At 43.4% G+C, this 20,669-nt stretch overlaps 2 protein-coding genes across 4 annotated transcripts in view; both read left to right on the top strand.

The window, feature by feature from the left end:
* Positions 1 to 20,669, top strand: part of Myoz2 (myozenin 2) — a 1,071,004-nt gene that overhangs the window by 942,096 nt on the left and 108,239 nt on the right. The gene's annotated exons all lie outside the window — the stretch shown is intronic.
* Synpo2 (synaptopodin 2) overlaps positions 1 to 20,669 on the top strand; it is a 150,117-nt gene that overhangs the window by 101,427 nt on the left and 28,021 nt on the right. The window contains exons 2-4 of one of the 2 annotated variants that reach the window (XM_051165553.1): positions 9,765 to 9,916; positions 13,450 to 14,246; positions 16,625 to 18,867. In XM_051165553.1, coding sequence (XP_051021510.1) covers positions 9,765 to 9,916; positions 13,450 to 14,246; positions 16,625 to 18,867 — 3,192 coding nt within the window. The remainder of the gene's footprint in view (positions 1 to 9,764; positions 9,917 to 13,449; positions 14,247 to 16,624; positions 18,868 to 20,669) is intronic. The other variant, XM_051165554.1, reaches the window with a different exon arrangement.

Here is a 20,669-nt window from a genome sequence, read left to right as displayed (position 1 = left end):
TTCTTGTCTGCCTTTGCAACACTCTCCTTGACTGGCTGTGGCCCAGGATCCTTTAGGCAAGATGATGACATCCACACAGGCCTCCCTTGGTCAGGACTAAATAGGAGACCTTGTGGCCAGTCACAACAAGGAACATGGCCGGTTTCATCCTTCATCACCAGGGCAGTCTCATGAACACAGAGGTCAGCTGGCAGGATCTTGGATTCTCTTCTTGAAGTGCCTGGTTTGGAAGTCTCTTTCCACATCCAGCCTTGCTCACTTGGACCTGCCAAGACAAGCAGGCGTGCCAGACCCGTTGGCAACTGTGATGGTGTCTTTGACCCAACGCGGCACTCCGTTTCGGTGTATGTGCTCATTTCCACAAATTGCAGCCAGATTATATGGAGTGGATGTTTTTAGGTTTTACCAACTGCCTTGTGACTTTTCTTCGCACTGAGCCAGACAAACAGTGGTGGAAATGAAGCCACTGCCTGGTACAGCTGTTTTGTTTTGTTTTGTTTTTAATTAAGGTATGACTGATTCCTTTACAGGGAAAAATTCACTTACTTTTGCTGTCTGGTGTTCAACAGAAGCACTTCCTTTCCCTGAATACACTGACATTTCCTATTGATCTCATAATGCTTTAATAATAAACACCATACATTCCCAGGAAAGACAATGAAAAATAAAAAGAAGTAGGTTTGAGATTGCCTGCAAGCCCAGGACCTGGGGACAGGCCAGAATTTTGTACTCAGTTCAGTGATCCCATTGGCCATTTGTTCATGGACTATTTGTTGCAGACCTATTGTGTCCAAGACCTCCTCCAGGCTGAAGAAAATGCAATGGTCTTTGAGTTGTAAAGTCAGCTCTCACAGAATTTTCACTAGCCATCTTTGCAAACTGGTCAAGAACTTTTTCCAAAGCAAACTTGACATTTTAGGACAGTGAAGAGCCCCCTTTTCCTCCTTTTTACAAAAGACTCTGATCCCCTAGATTGGCAGGGTGCCCTCTAAGACTAAACGTATGGTTGGTTTTAGGCATGCTCTCTCAGCACACAGGCTGGGCAAGTGCTCCCACTGTGTTTCCATCCCCAGCACACAGTTCTTCAAGGCACCCATCCTTTGCTGGTTTCTGTCAACCTTGCTTCCCCAGGTAATGCTGGGTTTTGCTTGCTCTTGGATTGCCTTTGGTGGAGTATCTTCCTGTGTAGCTCTGTTACCAAAGAGGCCAAGGATACTTTATGCCTTTCAAAGCATGATCTACGGGCTTCTGATAAGATCTGAGATGCTTTAGGAGAGGATGAGTTTGATAAGACTAAGATTTTGGTTTTTGTCTCTTCTACTCACTTTGGAATGTAGGTATGGTGGTGTAAAAGCAAGTATAAATAAATCCACTTGCACTTTTATCATTCAAAGCAATGGTAGCCAACTTTACCAGGCATCATTCTCATCCTCAGTGCCATGCCTTTAGCTGTTTGCATTTTATTATGAGTGTACATCTTTTTAGTATTCTGTGTGGCAAGATTTAAAAAAAAAAAAAGTGTAGGCAAAGCACTTGGCATGAGTACTGAACCACTGAACATTTTCCTTGAGGAATTTGTATATTTGTTTGAATTAGTTAAAGGCTGAACTATCAGGTTGGGCATGTGGCACACACTTTTAATCCCAGCACTCAGGAGGCAGAGCCAGGCGGATCTTTGTGAGTTTGAGGCCAGCCTGGTCTGCAAAATGAGTCCAGGACAGCCAAGGCTACACAGAGAAACCCTGTTTTGAAAAACTAAAAAGGAAAATAAAGAAAAATGAAAAATGAAGCTGAACTATCCATTTTGGTATTTATTGACAAGTCATGATTGTCTGTATTTGAGTATTTTGTAGGTGTTCTCTAAAAAACAAGGAAACCAAGCCCAACACTCAAGAAAAAAAAGTTGACAATATTTTATCTTTCAAGGGAAAAATAGGATTCTGAGACAGTCTCATAAGCCATCATGAATTTAGTTGCTTCCCCACTGGGAACAACTTATCCTTGATGACATTAGTAAGAGTTGTCCTGTTCTTATACAAGAAAATGTATTAGCATTTACATTATTAATAAAACATGTAATAAGTGAATACTTCCCAAATGACCAATATACCAAAACCACACTTGAAAAAAATACCATCCAACATTTGAAATATACTAGTGTCCTTCTCTTCTTTTTCCATTCTTTATTATAAGTCAGAGTCTCTCTCACGCTGTGGCCCAGGCTAGCCAGGTACTTATTATGAGACCCGGTTCACCGGGAGCTCATGGCAGTTCTCTGGTCTCAACCTCTCAAGTCCTGGAATTCTAGGTGTGAGCCTCTGTGCCCAGATAGGCCAGTGGCTTTTAATTCAACAGAATAAAAGCAGTGTCAGGTTCCATACTGCAGGTTTAGAAACTGATTTATTGAGTTTAATTTGATATCAAAGACTGTCCAAAATTATTTTATATGCCTACTAAAGTGTTCCATTTACAACTATGTTCCTACCAGAGTCTTAACTGCTTCATGCATGTTGACTAATACAGCACAACACACACAGCAGAAGAATGTAAAAGCATCAACCTGTCTTCTGCTAAACCCAGCAATGGGAGACATTTACAGAAATGAAAAGCAATGCCGCTATGAACATGGCTGAGCATATGTCTTTGTTGTATGGTGGAGCATTTTCTGGGTATATTCCAAGGAGTGCAATACCTGGGTCTTGAGGAAGCCCCATTCCCAGTTTTCTGAGGTAGCGCCAGATAGATTTCTAAAGTGGTTGTACAAGTTTGCATTCCCACCAGCAATGAAAGAGTGTTCCTCTCTCTCCACATCCTCGCCAGCATGTGGTGTCACTTGAATTTTTGATCTTAGCCATTCTGATGGGTGTAGAATGGAATCTCAGAGTCGTTTTGATTTGCATTTCTCTGATGACTAAAGACATTGAGCATTTCTTTAAGTGTTCATAGCAGCCTTATTCATAATAGCCAGAACCTGGAAGCAGCCTAAATGTCCCTCAGTTGAAGAATGGATTAAAAAACTGTGGTACATTTACACTGTGGAATACTACTCAGCTATTAAAAACAAGGAAATCCTGAAACTTGTGAACAAATGGGTGGAACTAGAAATGATCATATTGAGTGAGTTAACCCAGAAGCAGAAAGACTCACATGGTGTATACTCACTTATAATTGGGTACTAACCCAAAAGGCATGTCCCATGAAAGTCTTCACTTAGCAAGAGATTGGAATAGATGTGAAGACATCCTACTGGGACTCTAGGTAAGAGAAATATAGGAGAATGGAGAAATAGAAGGATCCAGAGGGTCCTAGAAACCTACAAGAAGAACTGACTCTGACATGAACTCTGGTGCCCTATATTTGACCACCTTCCCTTGATGGGGAGGCCCGATGGCACTCAAAGAAAGAATAAGCAGGCTACCAAGATGAGACTTGATAGACTATGACCATGTAATGGGGTAGGAGGTCCCCCTCTGTCACAGACCTAGGGGAGGGGAATAGGGCAAAAGGGAGAGGGAGGGAGGATACAAGTGATAGGATAACAATTGAGATGTAATCTGAATAAACTAATAAAAATGAAAAAAAAAAAAAAAAAGAAAGCAATGCCACTATTCTTACTAAATAACCTGTTTTAGAGAAGATGCCTATAGGTGCTCATGAGATGCATTTTATGCTAAATGTTACTGTTACTTTAAAGCAAATTAATAAAGCTTAAAATTCTCACTTTTATTTTTAATATTACAAATGCCAGTGGCTAGAGCCTACAAAACAAAGTATCTTTGAAGTTCTCTGTCATCTTGAAAAGTGCAGATGACTCCTAAGATTTATGTGTGAGAATTGCCACTTTAGGTTTCATAATGTTAATGATGGCTTAAATTAAAGTCTAACTTACTAATATGTTGGCTGTGAATGTGTGACCAGCCCTCCCAGTAAAGAGTTCAGTCTTCCTGACACAATTCAATTCCCCTCACCCCTGCTCTGGTCTTGTTCCTGTGCTTGGCACCCGCCTTCCAGTGTGTCCAGTGCCTGGGCAGTGATGTCCTCTCCGTTTTGTGATAGAGTTACTGCTGATCTTTCTAACCCTGCTCCTGACTTCAGGAAAGGGTCTACGCATTCCTTCTCAATTTCCTGGTTCCCTTTCTCATAAATGTGACTGCCAACAATCTAGTCACCCTTTCAGGTTGCTCGACTTCTTCCATCTGGAATGGCCTCTTTCTGAGAGAGCACACGAGTTTCTGAATCTCAGAGAGCCACCAAAAATGAGTTCAACAGTTTCAATGACTTAGAACCACCATTTATTTTACTTGACTTAACTTTGTAGAATTCTAGGAACCATTGCTGTTTGTTTTACAGAAACCTGGAAGTGGTAGACAAATATGCACCCTTATATAACTATGTGTAGTTGATAATAATGGCAAAGCCACAGGACAAAAGCTGATGTCTAAAAACACATGAAATCTTAACAGCAAAAATGCTAGAAAAGGTTCAGAGCACTAGGCCATATATACGTACACGTGCATCTGTACACATGAACAATATGTTACACACACACATATATCCAGATACATAAAGTTCTGCACATATTTACATATACACACATACACATGCAGTCATCAACATGAACACCTATGCACAAACACACCATATACAAATACACGTGCATTGTATTGGGGGCTTATACCTATAGGTTCTTCAAAAAACTATTTTTTTTTAACTTTTAACTTTCTGAGAATTTCATATATGTGTATTATAGTTATGTAATTTTATCTCCTTCCAAATTCATGGACTCTTTTTCTTTCATTACTAATACACACACACACACACACACACACATGTCCATTTCATATTGCTTATGGGTGTGTGTGTATGTGTGTATGTATGTATGTATGTACGTATGTATTTAGAGCTGGCTGTTAAAGTTATTTTTATAAAACTGTGTTTGTTTCTCAGTTTCTCTCTTAACTTTGCTATCACACAAATAACTGAGACTCTTTTATATTTGTTTAATAACAAGCTTCACAACACAAGAACAGAAATCAGCATTTGAATTACACAATAACCTTATGCCTGCATCTGACAGCTTAGTATTGGATGACCAGCTAAGGGGCTCATCCTGGGCAAGACTAATTCTTTCTCTGCAGCCATTGATTGCCTGTAGCTCTTCCTTTACCAGTGAGGCCTTGCGAGATTTCCCCCATCCACATTGGCACAGTAACAACAGCATGGCTGCCCGGATAACTGATCTCTCAAAATACAGAGACTGCGGCAGCATGCACAGGGCCCATGAAGGTCTAAACCAGATGGGTCCCAGGGCCGAGAGGGAAGCAAACACCAGCCCCCATCCCTAACACAGACACAACTCCAACTGATAGCTGCTCACAAAGGAAAAAAAAATTTTTTTCTACTGTCCTCTCACGGAGTATACAAGCCACATTTAAGGGCAGGCCTCAGCCAGGCGTGGTCACACACGTCTTTAATCCCAGCACTCCGGAGGCAGAGCAGGCAGATCGCTGTGAACTCAAGGCTAGCCTGGTCTATAGAGCAAGTCTAGGACAGCTAAGATAACACAAAGAAACCCTGTCTTGGAAATTAATTAATTAATTAATTAAAAGGGCAGTCCTCATTCCTGTCAGTACTTGGCCAACACATAAACTCAATGATATTTTGGGGTATTTTTTATCTCTTTGTTTGGCTTTTCTTTAATCTTACAGGCCTTTTGTAGTTCCAGATTTTGTCTTTTTAAATTTTTATTTGTGGCATTTCTGCATGTGCAAATGTGTGTCTCAGCGTCTGTATGTGTTTCTTATGCTTTTTCTTTAACTCTGCCCACCATTTGTTTGTGCGTTTTATCCTAGTCTGCTTTGCTCTTTAATTTATTTTATTTTGCTTTTTTTTTTTTTTTTTTAGATGCATGTTTGTTTTCTATTGGAGGAGAGAAAGAAACGGTGCAGACTTAGGGAGGTAGGGAGGTGGGGAGATCTGGGAAGAGCTGGATGGGGGAGAAGAAACTATAATCAGAATATACTGTAATGAAAAAATCTATTCTCAATATAAAAAAAAAATAAAGAAAAGCACACACTATGAAGACTTATTTAGTAATGGGTTGTGTGCCCAGTTGGCGAATACGAACTGGGGTTTGGGAGACTGAAATAATGAGCTCTGCTCCCACCTTTCCTTATCACCTGCAGTTAAACAGACTTTAAGTTAATCTTTTACGAGTTTTACTCCTGCTTCCCCACCTTATCTGTGGACAGAGTCCACCCCCACATGCAGGCTCTCTACCACTGAGACACATCCCTATAGCACACGTGCACTCTTTTCTTAATATGTGCCTTTTAAATGCTCTCTTTTTAAAGGACTTTTTTCATTTTTCACATTCTGTATGATCGCTTATATATAAATAAATATATACATATACCATATACATATATACACATATATGTGTGTGTATATACGTACATATATGTGTATATATACTTATACACACACACACACACACACACACACACACACACACACACATATACAGTTTAAAACCTCTGTACAATCTTTCATCATTTAACACAATTTAAAAAACAGATCCAGGGGCTCTAGTCTAGCAGTGTTTTCTGAAAGAGCTAAGATGTTTACATTCTCAGGAAAGAGTGAGGGGTGAGTAATACCATTCCATGTTTGTAGCTGTGGGTTCCTAACATTGTGGCAGTGACTTTGCCACCCTGCATAGCAGCTGCAGTGCTGCGTGGCTCCTGCCTGTGGAATGACCTTGGTAAGCAGCGTCTTATACACACAGGCCCCTGGTTTAGAGCCCTCAGTCCTAATACAGTTACTGTTCTAGGAATGCTTCCAAAGTCGCTACCAGGAATGCGTTTTACTTTTATGGTGACTTGCTCCTAACGGTTAGAACAACCATCCAAAAGAAAAAGAAGGTTTTTTTTTTATTATTCAATAAATATCACATAGAATTGTGGACAGGTCTGAAAGGACGGAGTTTGGGAAGGGCCTGCAGTAATGAGCTCAGGGATAGGGAGGGACTGGCTGCCCAGGGGATCAGTAGCACTTGGCTTAATAAGGAAAGTGAGGTGCTGGGGTGCTCCTGGGATCTCAGCTGGTCCAGTCTTCAGTAATGCAGCCACAGAACAGAGAAGCCAGAGAAAGCCCATCTGGCATTCAAGTGAGTGCCTCTCTTCTTAGCTCAGTTTCCAAGTCAAAGTTTCAGTCTGGTGTGGAGTCACAGGCTTAAAAATCTCAGCACAGAGGAGGAGTTGGATGCTAGGAGATCAAGAGTTCAAGGCCAGCCTTGCATACAAAAGACCCTGTTGTGAGAGAGAGAGAGAGAGAGAGAGAGAGAGAGAGAGAGAGAGAGAGAGAGAGAGAGAGGTTTCTTACAAGTACCTGTTGTGTTGGCACTACTTGCCTGAGGAGTGGGTGAAAAAAACTGACTTTTTCTTGTCAGTCTCTGTCACACACACAGCACATGAGAAAGCAAGGGCAGGAGTGGAACAGTCTCATCCCTTTGCTGGGCATCTGCACTCATAATTAATTTACTTCACTATTTTCTATGCTGTCTAGAATGTGATTTGCCTCTTCACTGGAAGATCTTACTTGGTTAATTTTTTACTCCGTTCTAGCCTGCTCTTTGGTATGCTTTCTTTTTCATACAAAACCAATTTTAAAAATAAAACAAAATAAGTCTTTTCGGAAAGCAACGTGGCAAGGAAACCATTACCGTTCTTTTTGAGACTCACAGGAATCCTGCTGCCTCAGACTCCAGAGTTCTGGGATTACAGGTGTGGTTCTTGAGGCATAAGAGGTCTGCTATGTGTGGAGGCCACATAGTTGGTTGGGAATGCGGCACGTACATGCTGAAGGAATGCTGATGACTCCAACGCCGATGCACTGACTTACTCAGACACTGTTAAAAGCTCCTCTTGACAAGCGTAAGCACCGTGACGAAGTACACGTTTCCTGACAAGCCACACATGCTTGCATGATAGACAACTCTGTTTTGTAGGGGACTGACTTATCTTCCAAGAATCAGTTTTTCATCTTGCTCTGCAAGCTCATAAAGCTGCTTGAAACACTGATATTTTATTGTTGAGAAAGAAAACCTGACTGAGATAGGGCTGTGAAGGATAAAAAATACAGAATCTATCCCCACACTCTGTGACCTGGACACCCTTAGGCCTAGAGACTCATGTTGACAGCTCACATGTTGTTGGAGCACAGCAGAAGTTAAGGCCATGGGACAGACTGACAGGAATTAGAACTATCCAGACCAAAGAGCAGAGCCATTGCTAAATCAAAGCACAGCAGACCCAGAGAGAGGCCATATGCCCTTACTCCTTGTTCCCCACGCTCTTTGAACTCTTTCTAGTGCTTTCAGTTGACCAACTCCAACCACCAAGAGCCAGAATCCAAGGGAGTCCAGCCTATGGGTCTCCAGAGGCCACTGCACAAGGGAGTAGAAAATGGGCCTGGAAGGGGAGGCTGAGGTTAGCAATACAGCATTTCAGTAGGTTTCACGGGATACTAGCCCCAGCCCCAGCTCACTGTGGAGCTAATGCGACTCCTCTACCATCGTCCTAATGTTCTGGAGTCCCTACTACGTTTGTAGTCGGTTGTTTTTCTATCGTGTTTGGTGATACAATTTGGTGCAGGCCTTATTTATATACAGGGCTATTATTTTCTACTTTTTAATTATCTTCATTTTGTCTTTTAGATAAAACTTGTCCTTAATTCCACATCCTGACTAGTTGTTTGTTTGTTTGTTTGTCTGTTCTTCTAGTTGGTTTTTGTTTTGAAACTGGATCTGTCTAGGTAGCCCTAGCTGGCCTGGAACAATCTATGTAGAACCAAACTGGTTGAAGCACATTTGCCACCATGCTGAGCTGAATATATCTTTTTAATCAAAGACTTCTTCCTTGGACTTACTCTTTAATATCCTGGTCACATGTTTTCCTCAGGTACTGGAGTGGTTTTCAGCATTCCATCTGCCTGTGTTGCCATCGCCAGCATCCATTTCTTGTAGATGTGCTCCAAGCTTCTGTGGTCACTTTCTGCATCTATAGAGACATCCAGCTCTTTTCCCCATTCTTCTTTATTCTCTATTTTTTTTTTTAATTCTGGTTCCTTCAGGTTGGTTTGGCTTGCCTGTTTTCTATTTCCTTACAATATTATGAATTTTTTTGTCTTAAAAATGACAACTTCAGGGCTAGAGTTTTGGCTCAGTGGTTAAGCAGACTGATGCTCTTGCAGAGAAGCACATTCCAGTTCCCAGTACCCATGCTTGGCAGCTCACAAGCGCCTGGACTTCAGATTAATGAGCATATACAGGGGGAGGAGGTCCCCCTCAGTCGCAGTCATAGGGGAGGGGAGTAAGGGGGAAATGGGAGGGAGGGAGGAGTGGGAGAATACAAGGGATGGGATAGCAATTGAGATGTAATATGAATAAATTAATAAAATATATTTTTTTTAAAATGCTGTTGTTATGGTAAGTCATAAGGTGTGTGTGTGTGTGTGTGTGTGTGTGTGTGTGTGTGTGTGTGTGCGCGCGCGTGTGTGTGTTTTGGAGGAGGCAAGAACTGTTTAAGATAGACTTACAAGTTAACAGATGAAGTGAAAATCAGGGCTGGATTTCTAACTTCCAGACCCCCAGGCTTGCCTGTTTACTTCTCTCATAGAGAAGGTGGCATAGCTAGCGTCCACCAGTTATGTGATTCTAACTATTGCCTTTTTTTTTTTTTTTTCCTTTTTTTAACTCCTCTCAGATTCGAAGCCAGAGCAAGGCATCGGGCTCTGGGCTGTGTGAGGGGGATGAAGTGGTGTCCATCAACGGCAACCCTTGTGCAGACCTTACTTACGCTGAAGTCATCAAGCTCATGGAAAGCATAACAGACTCTCTCCACTTGCTTATTAAAAGGTAAAGCAAATCTGCTGGAAGAGTTGCTGTTTTCTTGATGCAAAGTGGGGATGACTGTAGGGTCTATAGATAGATAGTTATGAGGGGACTGCTGGTACTGCATAGACAGTCAGGACACTTCACCAGATCAGCACAGTGTATGAAAGCAAGTGATTCCATGCAGTGGGACCTTCTGGCTACTTGAGAATTAATTCAAAATCTTTGATGAAAAACTTAAGTATTTTAGACCACATTTTTAGGAAGATCCGTGTATTAACCATAACAATACCTTTTCCAAAGGCGAGGAGTTTCTCTAAGTTTAGGATTATAATTCTTAGATTCAAAGGAGAATTGAAAATGATTGAATATTAAACCATTGACTGACACAATAATTTTTCATACAAAGATGATGCCTCGGGGATGGGGGACAGAAAGCTTAAAAGTAGATTTTCACTTGCCAGGACATCCAATAAAACTATATTTGGGTATGGAGAGGCAGGCTAGATAGAGATTTGGTGCTATCAAAGTATTGTTTACAGAGTGGAAGAAACCTTCCCCCTGGCTGTGGTATGTGAGTACACATGTGTGCAATGTATGTGTGCGTGCATGTACATTGAATATAAATATCCTTTCATCAGGCTCCTAGCATCCCACTTACTTATAATGTCATTGTTTGCTTTTTTTTAAAAAAATATTTATTTATTACATATACAGTGCTCTGCCTGCAGGTACATCTGCAGGCCAGAGGAGGGCATCAGATTACATTATAGAAGGTTGTGAGCCACCATGTGGTTGCTGAGAATTGAACTCAGGACCTCTGGAAGAGCAGTCAGTGCTCTTAACCGCTGAGCCATCTCTCCAGCCCCCCCCCCCATTGTTTGCTTTTAACCAGTAAAAAAGTAACTATTTAAAAAACACACAAAAACAAAAAAATGAAAGAAACAAACCCCTTCCCTCCAAAAAAGTTTCAGGGATGCTGCCAAGAAAGCACGGTTCCAGCTGGATATGGTGGTGCACGCCTCTAACCCCAGCACTCAGGGAAGCAGAATCAGGCGGACTTTTGTCAGTTCGAGACCAGCCTAGTGTACAAAGCCAGTGCAGGACAGCCAAGGCTACACAAAGAAACCCTGTCTCAACAAAACAAACAAACAAAACAGAAGGGCACGGTTCCTGCATTTGCCCCCATGCTGTGTAAGTCTATTAAACATCTGAAGAGTTCCCACTTCCTACCATGAAATCTACATAGACATAGGGACCCAATCGTTTCTGCCTTATTCCCTGTTCATGTCTTTACTGACTTAAGGAGACCAGCGTCTCTGGAACACACTTGTCTGGGACATGTTCTCCTGGTTCCTGTTTCCACTCTGATGTTATCATTGGAGAAAATGTTTGGTTCCGAGCTCAAGCGTAGGAACCAATCTCCTTTTAGAAAGGCATGCACCCGTTCTCTGCTGTTCTGAACATCTAGACTCTTCTGTTTTGTTTTGTTTTGTTTTTCTTTTGAGTGTTGTGAGTTTCTAAGACATAGTGACTTGGGCTGGAGAGTTGGAACAGTGGTTAAGAGCACATGCTGCTCTGGCACAGACATCAATTCAAGCCTCTGGACTGTCCTAGGGGGTCTGATGCCCTCTTCTGACTGTCAAGGTCACCAGGAATAAATGTGGTACACACACACACACACACACACACACACACACACGAAGGCAAAACACTCACCCACATAAAATAGTAAAAAATAAATCAATCAACATTTTATATAAGAAATAACTGTTGGGATTCAAATGAAATATCAGGTCTACGAGCCCCCAAACAACACCAATATGGACATCTGAACATGTCTGTGAAACTAAACAGTCCTCAGTCATATCATCACTGTCTATCTTCAGAGAACCAGAGACTGACGAACACCATTCAAAAACAAAACCAAACCTCCGTCACCTCAGATTTTATTAAAATCACAAGACGCCGTAAGCAAATGGATTTCTAATTGTATAAACATACATAGGCTGGATGACTGTGTATGTAAACCCCTCTCATGTCTTCAGGACTTTTACCCATGTGCTTATATTTCATCTCGGCTACCAAGAAATATTAGCACTGGCCTGTTTGCCTGTACCCCAGTCCATGAGGTTAGAGTGACTTGAAATCCCTCTCTTCTCAGAAGCGTAATTGGGGAATAAGATAATTCAAAGTTACTTCAGCCACTTCTGCCCCCATGTCTGCTAGATTAAACATCTGTGGCCTTTGGTCCACTCAGGTTTGGTTAAATAGAGGTGTTCATCGATTCCTACGTAAGAATGAACTAGCTGGAGCTGCTACCCGTGCGTATAAATCCAACACTGGAGAAGCTGAGACAGGAAAAGCCTCATGACTTGAAGCCTCTCTCAAAAAGGGAAAGGAAGAACAGCCTAATCTGCTAATACCATGTTTCAAAAAGTATCATTTTAAAACAGCATGTGGTTATGAAGCTTTTGAGGTCATTTGCATAGAAAAAAAAAAAAAAAAACCCAGCAATTGGTTTGACTTCAGTCAAAATCACAGTTAGAAGTACACACATTTTGCACATTGGCCTGGAATTCCACTTCCACCTAATTCTAGGGTAAATTTCTCTGCATAGAAGAGTAGGAGCTCCCCCTTGTGTGGATGCCCCCTGCACTAGCTAAGATCCATCCCAAGGAAAGCGAGAAGGGGAGAGAGAGCTTCAGCTGCTTTAAAAATCTTAGAAGTATGAGAGATGAGGGCACGTCCCGCAGCTGTTCTGCGAAGGACACTTCTCTTACAGATGGGCTTAGAGCTCGGAGGCCTAGGAAGAAGTTGTGTGACTCCTGAACTGTCATTGCGTCTCACAAACCCAAAGATGCAAACCCAATAGTGAGTGGATAGGTTTTCATCAGAGGAGACTGTGGAACAGCTCTGGCCTCCTTAGCAAGAGAGAACGTGCAGATTGTGCAGGGAGCATGCTGCTGGTGACAAGTGCAAGTAGAAGGGAAGTCATCTCGTATTATCCGTTTCCCCCATGACTTAGCAGTTCTTTGAGCGCAGGGAGGCGTGCTCTTAGCACAGGAGATCAGGGCTGGAGTCCACTGTGCTCACTAGAGCTTAGAAACAGGCTTCTTTTGCAGCCTTTCAAGAATATTTCGTGTCTAAAAAAGTATTGTGCAGTTTAAGGCCAATCTGAAACTCTGAGTGTGTCTATGAGATCAGATACTGTCTAGACCCATACTTACTCCACAGGACTCTGAAGTTCCCACTCACCAGCAAACACGGACTGCTGGGGAAAGCCGGTTTCAAATAAGGGTCACACTTAGCTACACCCTGTGTTTTTTACTACAAAGGGCTGGATTGAAGATGGGCTTAGATGCCCAAGCTTTTTGGAAGCATTTCTCTTGTCCTTGAAAGACAATCTTATCTAGAAGCCCTTTAGCAGCCCTGTGGATGTTCTGTCAGGTTCTGTCTTTATTGCATCTTGCATGAGACATCATCAATGCTGGAAAGTTCTTTGGCCGGTGGGACACACAGTGCCTTAACTGTTTGGAATTATTTTTTGTACGCAGACCGTCTAGTGAAGCAAGTGAGACTTTGGAGTCTGAAACAGAAAGCACAGGCCAGCAGCATCCTACCCATGAGGGGCCCGTGGAAAGTACCACCCTGCAGATTCTTCCTCCAGCCACAGCAACCCAGCACAAAGAATTCTCCCTTGATCCTGTCCAAACTAGAGTTCCCCTAACTGAGAATCAAGGAAGTGACTGGAGTTATGCAGAGTGCTCGACAGGAGAAAAAGTTCCCCAGATGCTCGGCTCCCAAGAAGGACACTTAGTAGAAGAGATCATCTTAAGGGAAAAGACAGAAGCAGGCCAGCCAGGCTGTGTGGTTGAGCTACAACTGTCCCTCTCAAAGGAAAGACATCAAGGCACCAGTGGCCCTATAGTGGCTCTCCAGGGAAATGAAAACGTCAAGTCTCCTGACCCAGACTGGGGCTCACAACATGAGAGGACTGTCCACATAAACTCGATCCCTGCTCCTGAGAAAACAGACACTTCGCTGACGTCCAGCACAACCGGCCAGACCTCCAGTGGCAGAGAGTTGAGAGCGAGCCAGAGAAGAGACACTGGAGGCGCAGGGCTGCCCCAGGTGGAAGTGATTCTAGATTGCTCTGACAGGCAGAAGGCGGAAGAGTGCAGGCTGCAGGCAGGAAGGGGGTGTGTGGCTTCTCCGGTGGAAGGGGGGCGGTCAGAAGCGCCTCCTTCTCTGGTCTCCTTTGCCTTCTCATCAGAAGGCACCGAGCAGGGAGAAGATCAACGCTCGGGAAGGGATCACAGCAGACCACACAAGCACAGAGCACGTCACGCTCGTAAGTCCTGCCATGGCTTGGGGCGGGTGTCGGTGGAGCTGGGACTTTAGTGCATTTTGTTGGATAAGCTGCTTGAATTAAAAAAATTTTTTTCTTATGCCTTTTACTATCTTTAATGTTTTAATTAATGCACACAATAACAAATATAAATAGTGTGGAGATACCAGTTTTTGAATTGGAAGCAGTACATCTGAACTTCATATTAAACTTAATCGTTTTTCATAAACTTTATGAAATGTTATGAAATGCCTAAATGTTTTCACAAACTTTCCTTTATTCCCAAAGATGCAATGACAGTTAACAAAATATGAAACATGTCTCTTTTATTTGTTGAAGAACGTTATGACATTTTGTGTTAAAACACTCTGAAAAGTATTGGAAGTGATGTGGGCTCAGTTTAAGTGACAAAAACAGTTCAGCCTTCTGAGATGCCTTTAACACAGGCTCCACACTGACGTTAAAAGCAGAGTTTCATTTTGGAGAGAGAGAGAGAGAGAGAGAGAGAGAGAGAGAAAGAGAGAGCGCAAGCACTCTGCAGCTTGATGACGCTTGCAGAAGAGTTTGACGGACAAGGGCATGTGTGATGCCCAGCAGTTACATGACCCTCGCTGTTGTGTAAGCCTCACTAGGTGGCAGCGCACTTCACTACGTTCCAGACTCAAGTCTCCGGGCCCATGTGCAGACATCTTCGCGCCCTCCCTTAGGAAAGGTGCTTGATGCAAGGCCTGTGCTGGCATTCTGTTTTATCTGGAGTACTAAGGTCACAAACAGAATGAGGTCAAGAAGTGCAGAGAAGTGTCATTACTATTTATCTTTCGTGAGCCCAGTTCTTTTCCTTCGGGTTCACAAACTTCAGCGTTTGCTCTGAGGATGCAAAGGCTGGCTGGTCCACAATAGCAGTGAACTCAGGTACTCAAAGCCGCACACCAGCCTCCTAGCTCTTGTTCTTCCTTTGGGTGCATATTTTTAGCACGGCCATTTGTAGCTCTGTTGGCAAGTGCCGGTAGCCACTCCTTATACTGTAGGCACCCTCACATATGTAGCATATTAAACCTGAGTGTTATGACAGCATGTGCATATTTCGCATGTTGGCAGCGAGCAGACAAATGTGCAGTTGGTACTGTCAGTTTAACAACAAGCTGTAATGTCACCAGTCAAAAAGGAATCACGTTTGATAGTGGCCAGATTTTGGACTATTTTGTCTGCACAAAATTTGATCACCAGAAAAAAAATATCTGTATGGTTACTCTAAAATTATTTCTCTCATTTTTTTTTTTTGTTGTTGTTGTTTAACTAACCAAGTCTAGCTTTTAACAACAAAGATATTTCAATCATGAAATATCAAATTTTTCTGATATGTTCCTTTAACTCAACATATTGTAAATATTTACTTGTGGATCATACTCATTACAAGTGATTATGATTAATTGATGCTAAAAGTTAACTGCCATTAATTTGTTTTTATAATAAAAATGAAAATGAAAACTTTTGCCATTTTAAAACTGCCAGGATATTATTTTTAATGGCATAATTGCTACATCAGTTTCAATGTTAATTTAAAGGATCTCAAGTAATATACTTTTTAAACTTCCCCAGAGTCTACATATATTCTCTCTGCAACTTAAGCAGCACTGTGTCACATTTACAGACTGTATAGATAGTGTTGAACCTAGAGTTTAGTAGACCTCCATAATACTCTAGTACTATGAAATACAACTAATTATTAATTCAGTACTGTCAATTATTAATTCAGCATTGTGAGTCTATGTTAATTTAGGAGCTCAATGGAAAGATCTACAGTAGTTGTCCAAGCAAAAAAGAAGAAACTTAAGTATTTATGTGTATCCCACCAAAACATTCAGTTTTAACATTTTAACTTTAAATATGGCAGTACAAAATACACCTTGTTTTCAAATCATATAACGTTCCTAAAGTGTATTCCTTTTTTAATACAACCATATCCTATTAACTGGCACTTCAAAGCCTATTTATTTTTTTAAAGCTTAATAATCCCGGGGGAGGGGGAGGGTACGGCTGAGGTGTGATTCATGTTCTAAGTCAGTATCACATAGAGAGCTGTGTTTATGTGAGTAATGGAACAAGATGCTCCACTGTGCTATACATTACTATTATGTTGGTGCAAATTTGAAAATAAGAAAAGGGGTGTAGGTCAGTGCTAGATCATGTGCATTCTCAGAACACACGAGGCGGGGGCAGAGAATGAATGAAAAAAAAAATAAAAAGAAAGTTAGATCTCCTCAACTTTCTGTACCCAATTATAAAATTTCTTTATATATTCATTTCACCCATTGGGAGTTAATTTTTGTGCATTATTCCTTTCATTCATCAATTCAACACAATGTGTATACTTTCCCTAGGGCTCAGGAGGAGTGAAAGTCTGTCTGAAAAGCAAGTGAAAGAAGCAAAGTCTAAATGCAAAAGCATCGCTCTCCTTCTAACGGATGCTCCCAACCCAAACTCCAAGGGAGTGTTGATGTTTAAGAAGCGGAGGCGAAGGGCCCGGAAGTATACCCTAGTCAGCTACGGTACTGGCGAGCTTGAACGCGAGGAGGAGGACCAGGAAGAAGGTGACAAGGACGAGATAAGTGAAGTTGCATTTCTCGGAACGAGCGAGTCTGAAGTGGATGAAGAGTTACTGTCTGACATTGACGACAACACTCAAGTTGTGAACTTTGATTGGGATTCTGGACTGGTGGACATTGAAAAGAAACTGAACCGAGGGGACAAGATGGAGATGTTACCAGACACCACAGGAAAGGGAGCGCTCATGTTTGCTAAGAGGAGAGAGAGGATGGAACAGTTCGCAGCCCAAAATGAAGAGGAGAAGACGGGTTCCATAGCAGGCAGAGGACCAGATGCGCTGCAGACGGACGGTCTGCGAACCATAACTTCCTATCAAAGAAAAGAAGAAGAAGCTGTGAGAATGCAGAGCTCTGTGAGCGAAAGCTCCTTCCAGATGAGCCGCAGTCTTGGCAGCATGCCACAACAGAATGGCTTTAGCGCAATGTCTGAGACAGCCGGGGCCCAGAGGGTGATCCCTATGAACAGAACCGCCAAGCCCTTCCTGGGAACTATGAACCAGCCAGCAGCCCCCTTCTCCCCAACGCGGAGTGTGACAAGTCCCACCACCTCTGACTTCCCTGCTCCTCCACCTTACTCTGCCGTCTCGCCTCCACCACCGGAAGCCTTCTCTAGGGGAGTATCAAGCCCAGTCACTGGCCCAGCACAGCCCCCTCCATGGCCTCAGCCCGCTCCGTGGTCACAACCAGCCTTCTACGATTCATCTGAGCAAATAGCTTCCCGCGATGAGAGGATCTCTGTGCCGGCAAAAAGAACCGGAATACTGCAGGAAGCCAAAAGACGAGGTACAACAAAACCTATGTTTACTTTCAAAGAAACCAAAGTGAACCCCAACCCGGAACTTCTGTCACTTCTTCAAAATGCAGAAGGCAAGCGAGGTACTGGTGCTGGAGGGGATTCTGGACCGGAAGAAGACTACCTCAGTTTGGGTGCAGAGGCTTGTAACTTCATGCAAAATTCTGCCAAACAAAAGACCCCACCTCCTGTTGCTCCAAAGCCTGCAGTCAAGTCCTCCTCCCAACCAGTCACCACAGTTTCTCCGGTCTGGTCTCCTGGAGTGGCTCCAGCCCAGCGTCCTGCCTTCTCCACATCAAATCCACCGAATCCACCGAACCCACCGAGCCCACTGAACCCACCGAACCCACTGAACCCACCACAAGTCACTGCTGTGTCCTCCATCAAAATAGCTCAGCCTTCCTGCCCTCCCGCTCGACCTGCGAGCGTACTGAATCTGGCTGGTCCCTTCAAAGGACCCCAAGCAGTAGTAGTCAGTCATAACTACACACCCAAGCCATCAGCACCCACACCACTAGTAAATGCTGCGCATGCTGGTACAGGGGGACCGCCCAGTGAGCTTCCTGGAATGAGTGGGAAAGGAGCCCAACTCTTTGCTAAAAGGCAGTCAAGGATGGAGAAGTACGTGGTGGATTCCGACACAGTGCAGGCCCACGCAGCTCGGGCCCAGTCTCCCACTCCATCCCTGCCAGCGAGTTGGAAGTACTCCTCCAACGTCAGAGCACCCCCTCCTGTGGCCTACAACCCTATCCATTCCCCCTCATACCCACTGGCTGCTATCAAGAACCAGCCACAGGCTGCCCAGGCTTCCAAGACGAGCAAGAAGAAGGGCAAGAAACCCCTTAACACTTTGGATGTCATGAAGCACCAACCATATCAGCTCAACGCGTCTTTGTTTACCTTTCAACCCCCTGATTCAAAGGATGGCCTCCCTCAAAAGTCAACCGTCAAGGTCAGTTCAACCCCGGCCGCCGTGAAGCAAGCCCTTCCTCCCCGGCAGGTCAATGTTGGCTCTCCCACAACCAACCAGGCTTCATCTGTGTACTCCGTACCGGCCTATCCCTCTCAACCCGCCTTCTTTGCCGAGGCCACTTCGCCAGTCAGCGCATCCCCAGTGCCTGCGAGTGCTCCCACCTCCCCGAAGCAAGAATCGGCCTCCTCCGCGTCCTATTTTATAGCTCCAAGGCCGAAGTTCTCAGCCAAGAAAAGTGGTGTCACAGTTCAGGTGTGGAAACCGTCTGTTGTGGAAGAGTGATCTTATAGCTGAAGCTGGGTGTCCATTTTGCTTGAAATGAATTGTTTGCAGTGTTGAGTCCCCCAGGAATGCTTAGCAGATCCTCAACTTACTTAATTTCAGATATGTTGCCTCCCCGATCTGGGTCCAAGAAGCATAATAATATGTTTTCAGGTCAAAAGAAAACCAACTCAGTTTGGCTTAAAATATATTTATTTTCTTTGCACACTTAAAACTATCAGCAATATCCCCAAATAGGCATGTGACATTACCATAAGTAAGCAGGATTCTTAGAAGTTATGTGTTAGCCACAAGGCAGTGAACAGTATAGCCAAGCTTGGGGGCATATGGCCTTTACGTAACACAACAGCTGCGCTCCCAGAGAGAAAAGGCTCAAATGCAGCGAAAAATCTGACTGAGTGACTGAGATCCCCTCCAAGTCGTTCTTTAGCTCTGTTTCTGGTATTAAGGAAGTAGGAAGTCTCTGCTCTGCTTAGTCACCTCAGACACTGCTGCCTGAGAGTTATCTATCTCTGTTTGCTGCTACGGAAAAGGTACACCGAGAAGTGCTGGGATTTCTGTAGTTTAGCAATAGGCTGCAAGGAGGAGCCTAGACTCAGAGTGCTTACTCTGTATTGGATCCTTTCCTGGCCGTCCTCACATAAATTGACGGGTTTAAAGTGATTAGGATAGGGCGAGAAATCTCATTATCTTTAGAAATGGATTCCCCGTGGTCCCTCCCAGTTTCTTTAAAGAAGTAGCGAGAACAACTCCTACTGCCCATGAAAGCACTTGTTTGTTTTCTTCGGCTAAGGCAAAGGGTGGCACAGTAGAATGAAATAACAGCAACAGGAGAATGGACGCCGAGTCACACATGGCTTTTGTTTTGCTCTGCAAAGCCACAGGAGCTGGTGCATGGAGACAAACCCCTGAGAGCCTGTCTGGGTGACCTCACAGATTTTTCTTCCCGTGCTCAATTTGCTCTTTGACAACTGCTTCCTCCACTGTCCCTTGCAATTCTATTCTTGCTCCTTTGTTTTCTTATTTCTATCTGATGAACCAGCATAGTTTGAACAAGGTTACCTTGTAAATTTGGATTGGTGATACACCATGTTGTCACCCAGCTGGCCATGAGGCTAATAATGTTACTGAGCTCAAATCTGAACACCTTCTGGTATCTATTTTAAGTCTGGGTGTAACCAACCATGGAAAATACTCGATGTGAGTTCATGTAGAGGAGTGCAAAGCAATTATGACAGCTCCAGGGGGAAACCCTGTGCTCTGGAGACTTCATGGAAAGACTTCCCTGGTCTGAGGGCACACAGTGCCACTTCAGTCTCAAGATCTCTGTGTTCCTGTCCTCTGCTATCACCGCCATCCTGCTGTATTCCACTCTCCTATTAAAACGTCACCTTCTTTATCTGCTCATTGTATCTTTTGGAGGCTTCGTGTATGACTTTGCTCTGATCCTAATTGTTCCTTTAACATTTCTCTTATAGCATCTGGGTTTCCCTTTGAAGAACATCCATTGTGAAATTGTCGGTTTTAGGTATTCCCCAAACCTGAGGAGCAGCGGGCCAGCTACAGAGCGATGGCTCTGAGACTCCTGCTCTTCTCTATAAACTCCTCATTGCATATGGGGACCATACAGCTACAGGGAGTGGTTTGGTCTCAATTTGCTTTTAAGGAAATCAATTAGGAAGATTCTTGTAGAATACAGGGGGCAAAGCAGTCTCTTACGCAACAATATTTGTGCCACTCACTGCCTGCATAGGCAGTCCGTTAAATTATGT

This window comes from Acomys russatus, chromosome 23 (assembly GCF_903995435.1).
Source record: "Acomys russatus chromosome 23, mAcoRus1.1, whole genome shotgun sequence".
Classification (NCBI taxonomy): Eukaryota; Metazoa; Chordata; class Mammalia; order Rodentia; family Muridae; genus Acomys; species Acomys russatus.
The sequence above is the reverse complement of the archived record's forward strand: the minus strand, read 5'-3'. Positions and strand labels throughout refer to the sequence as shown.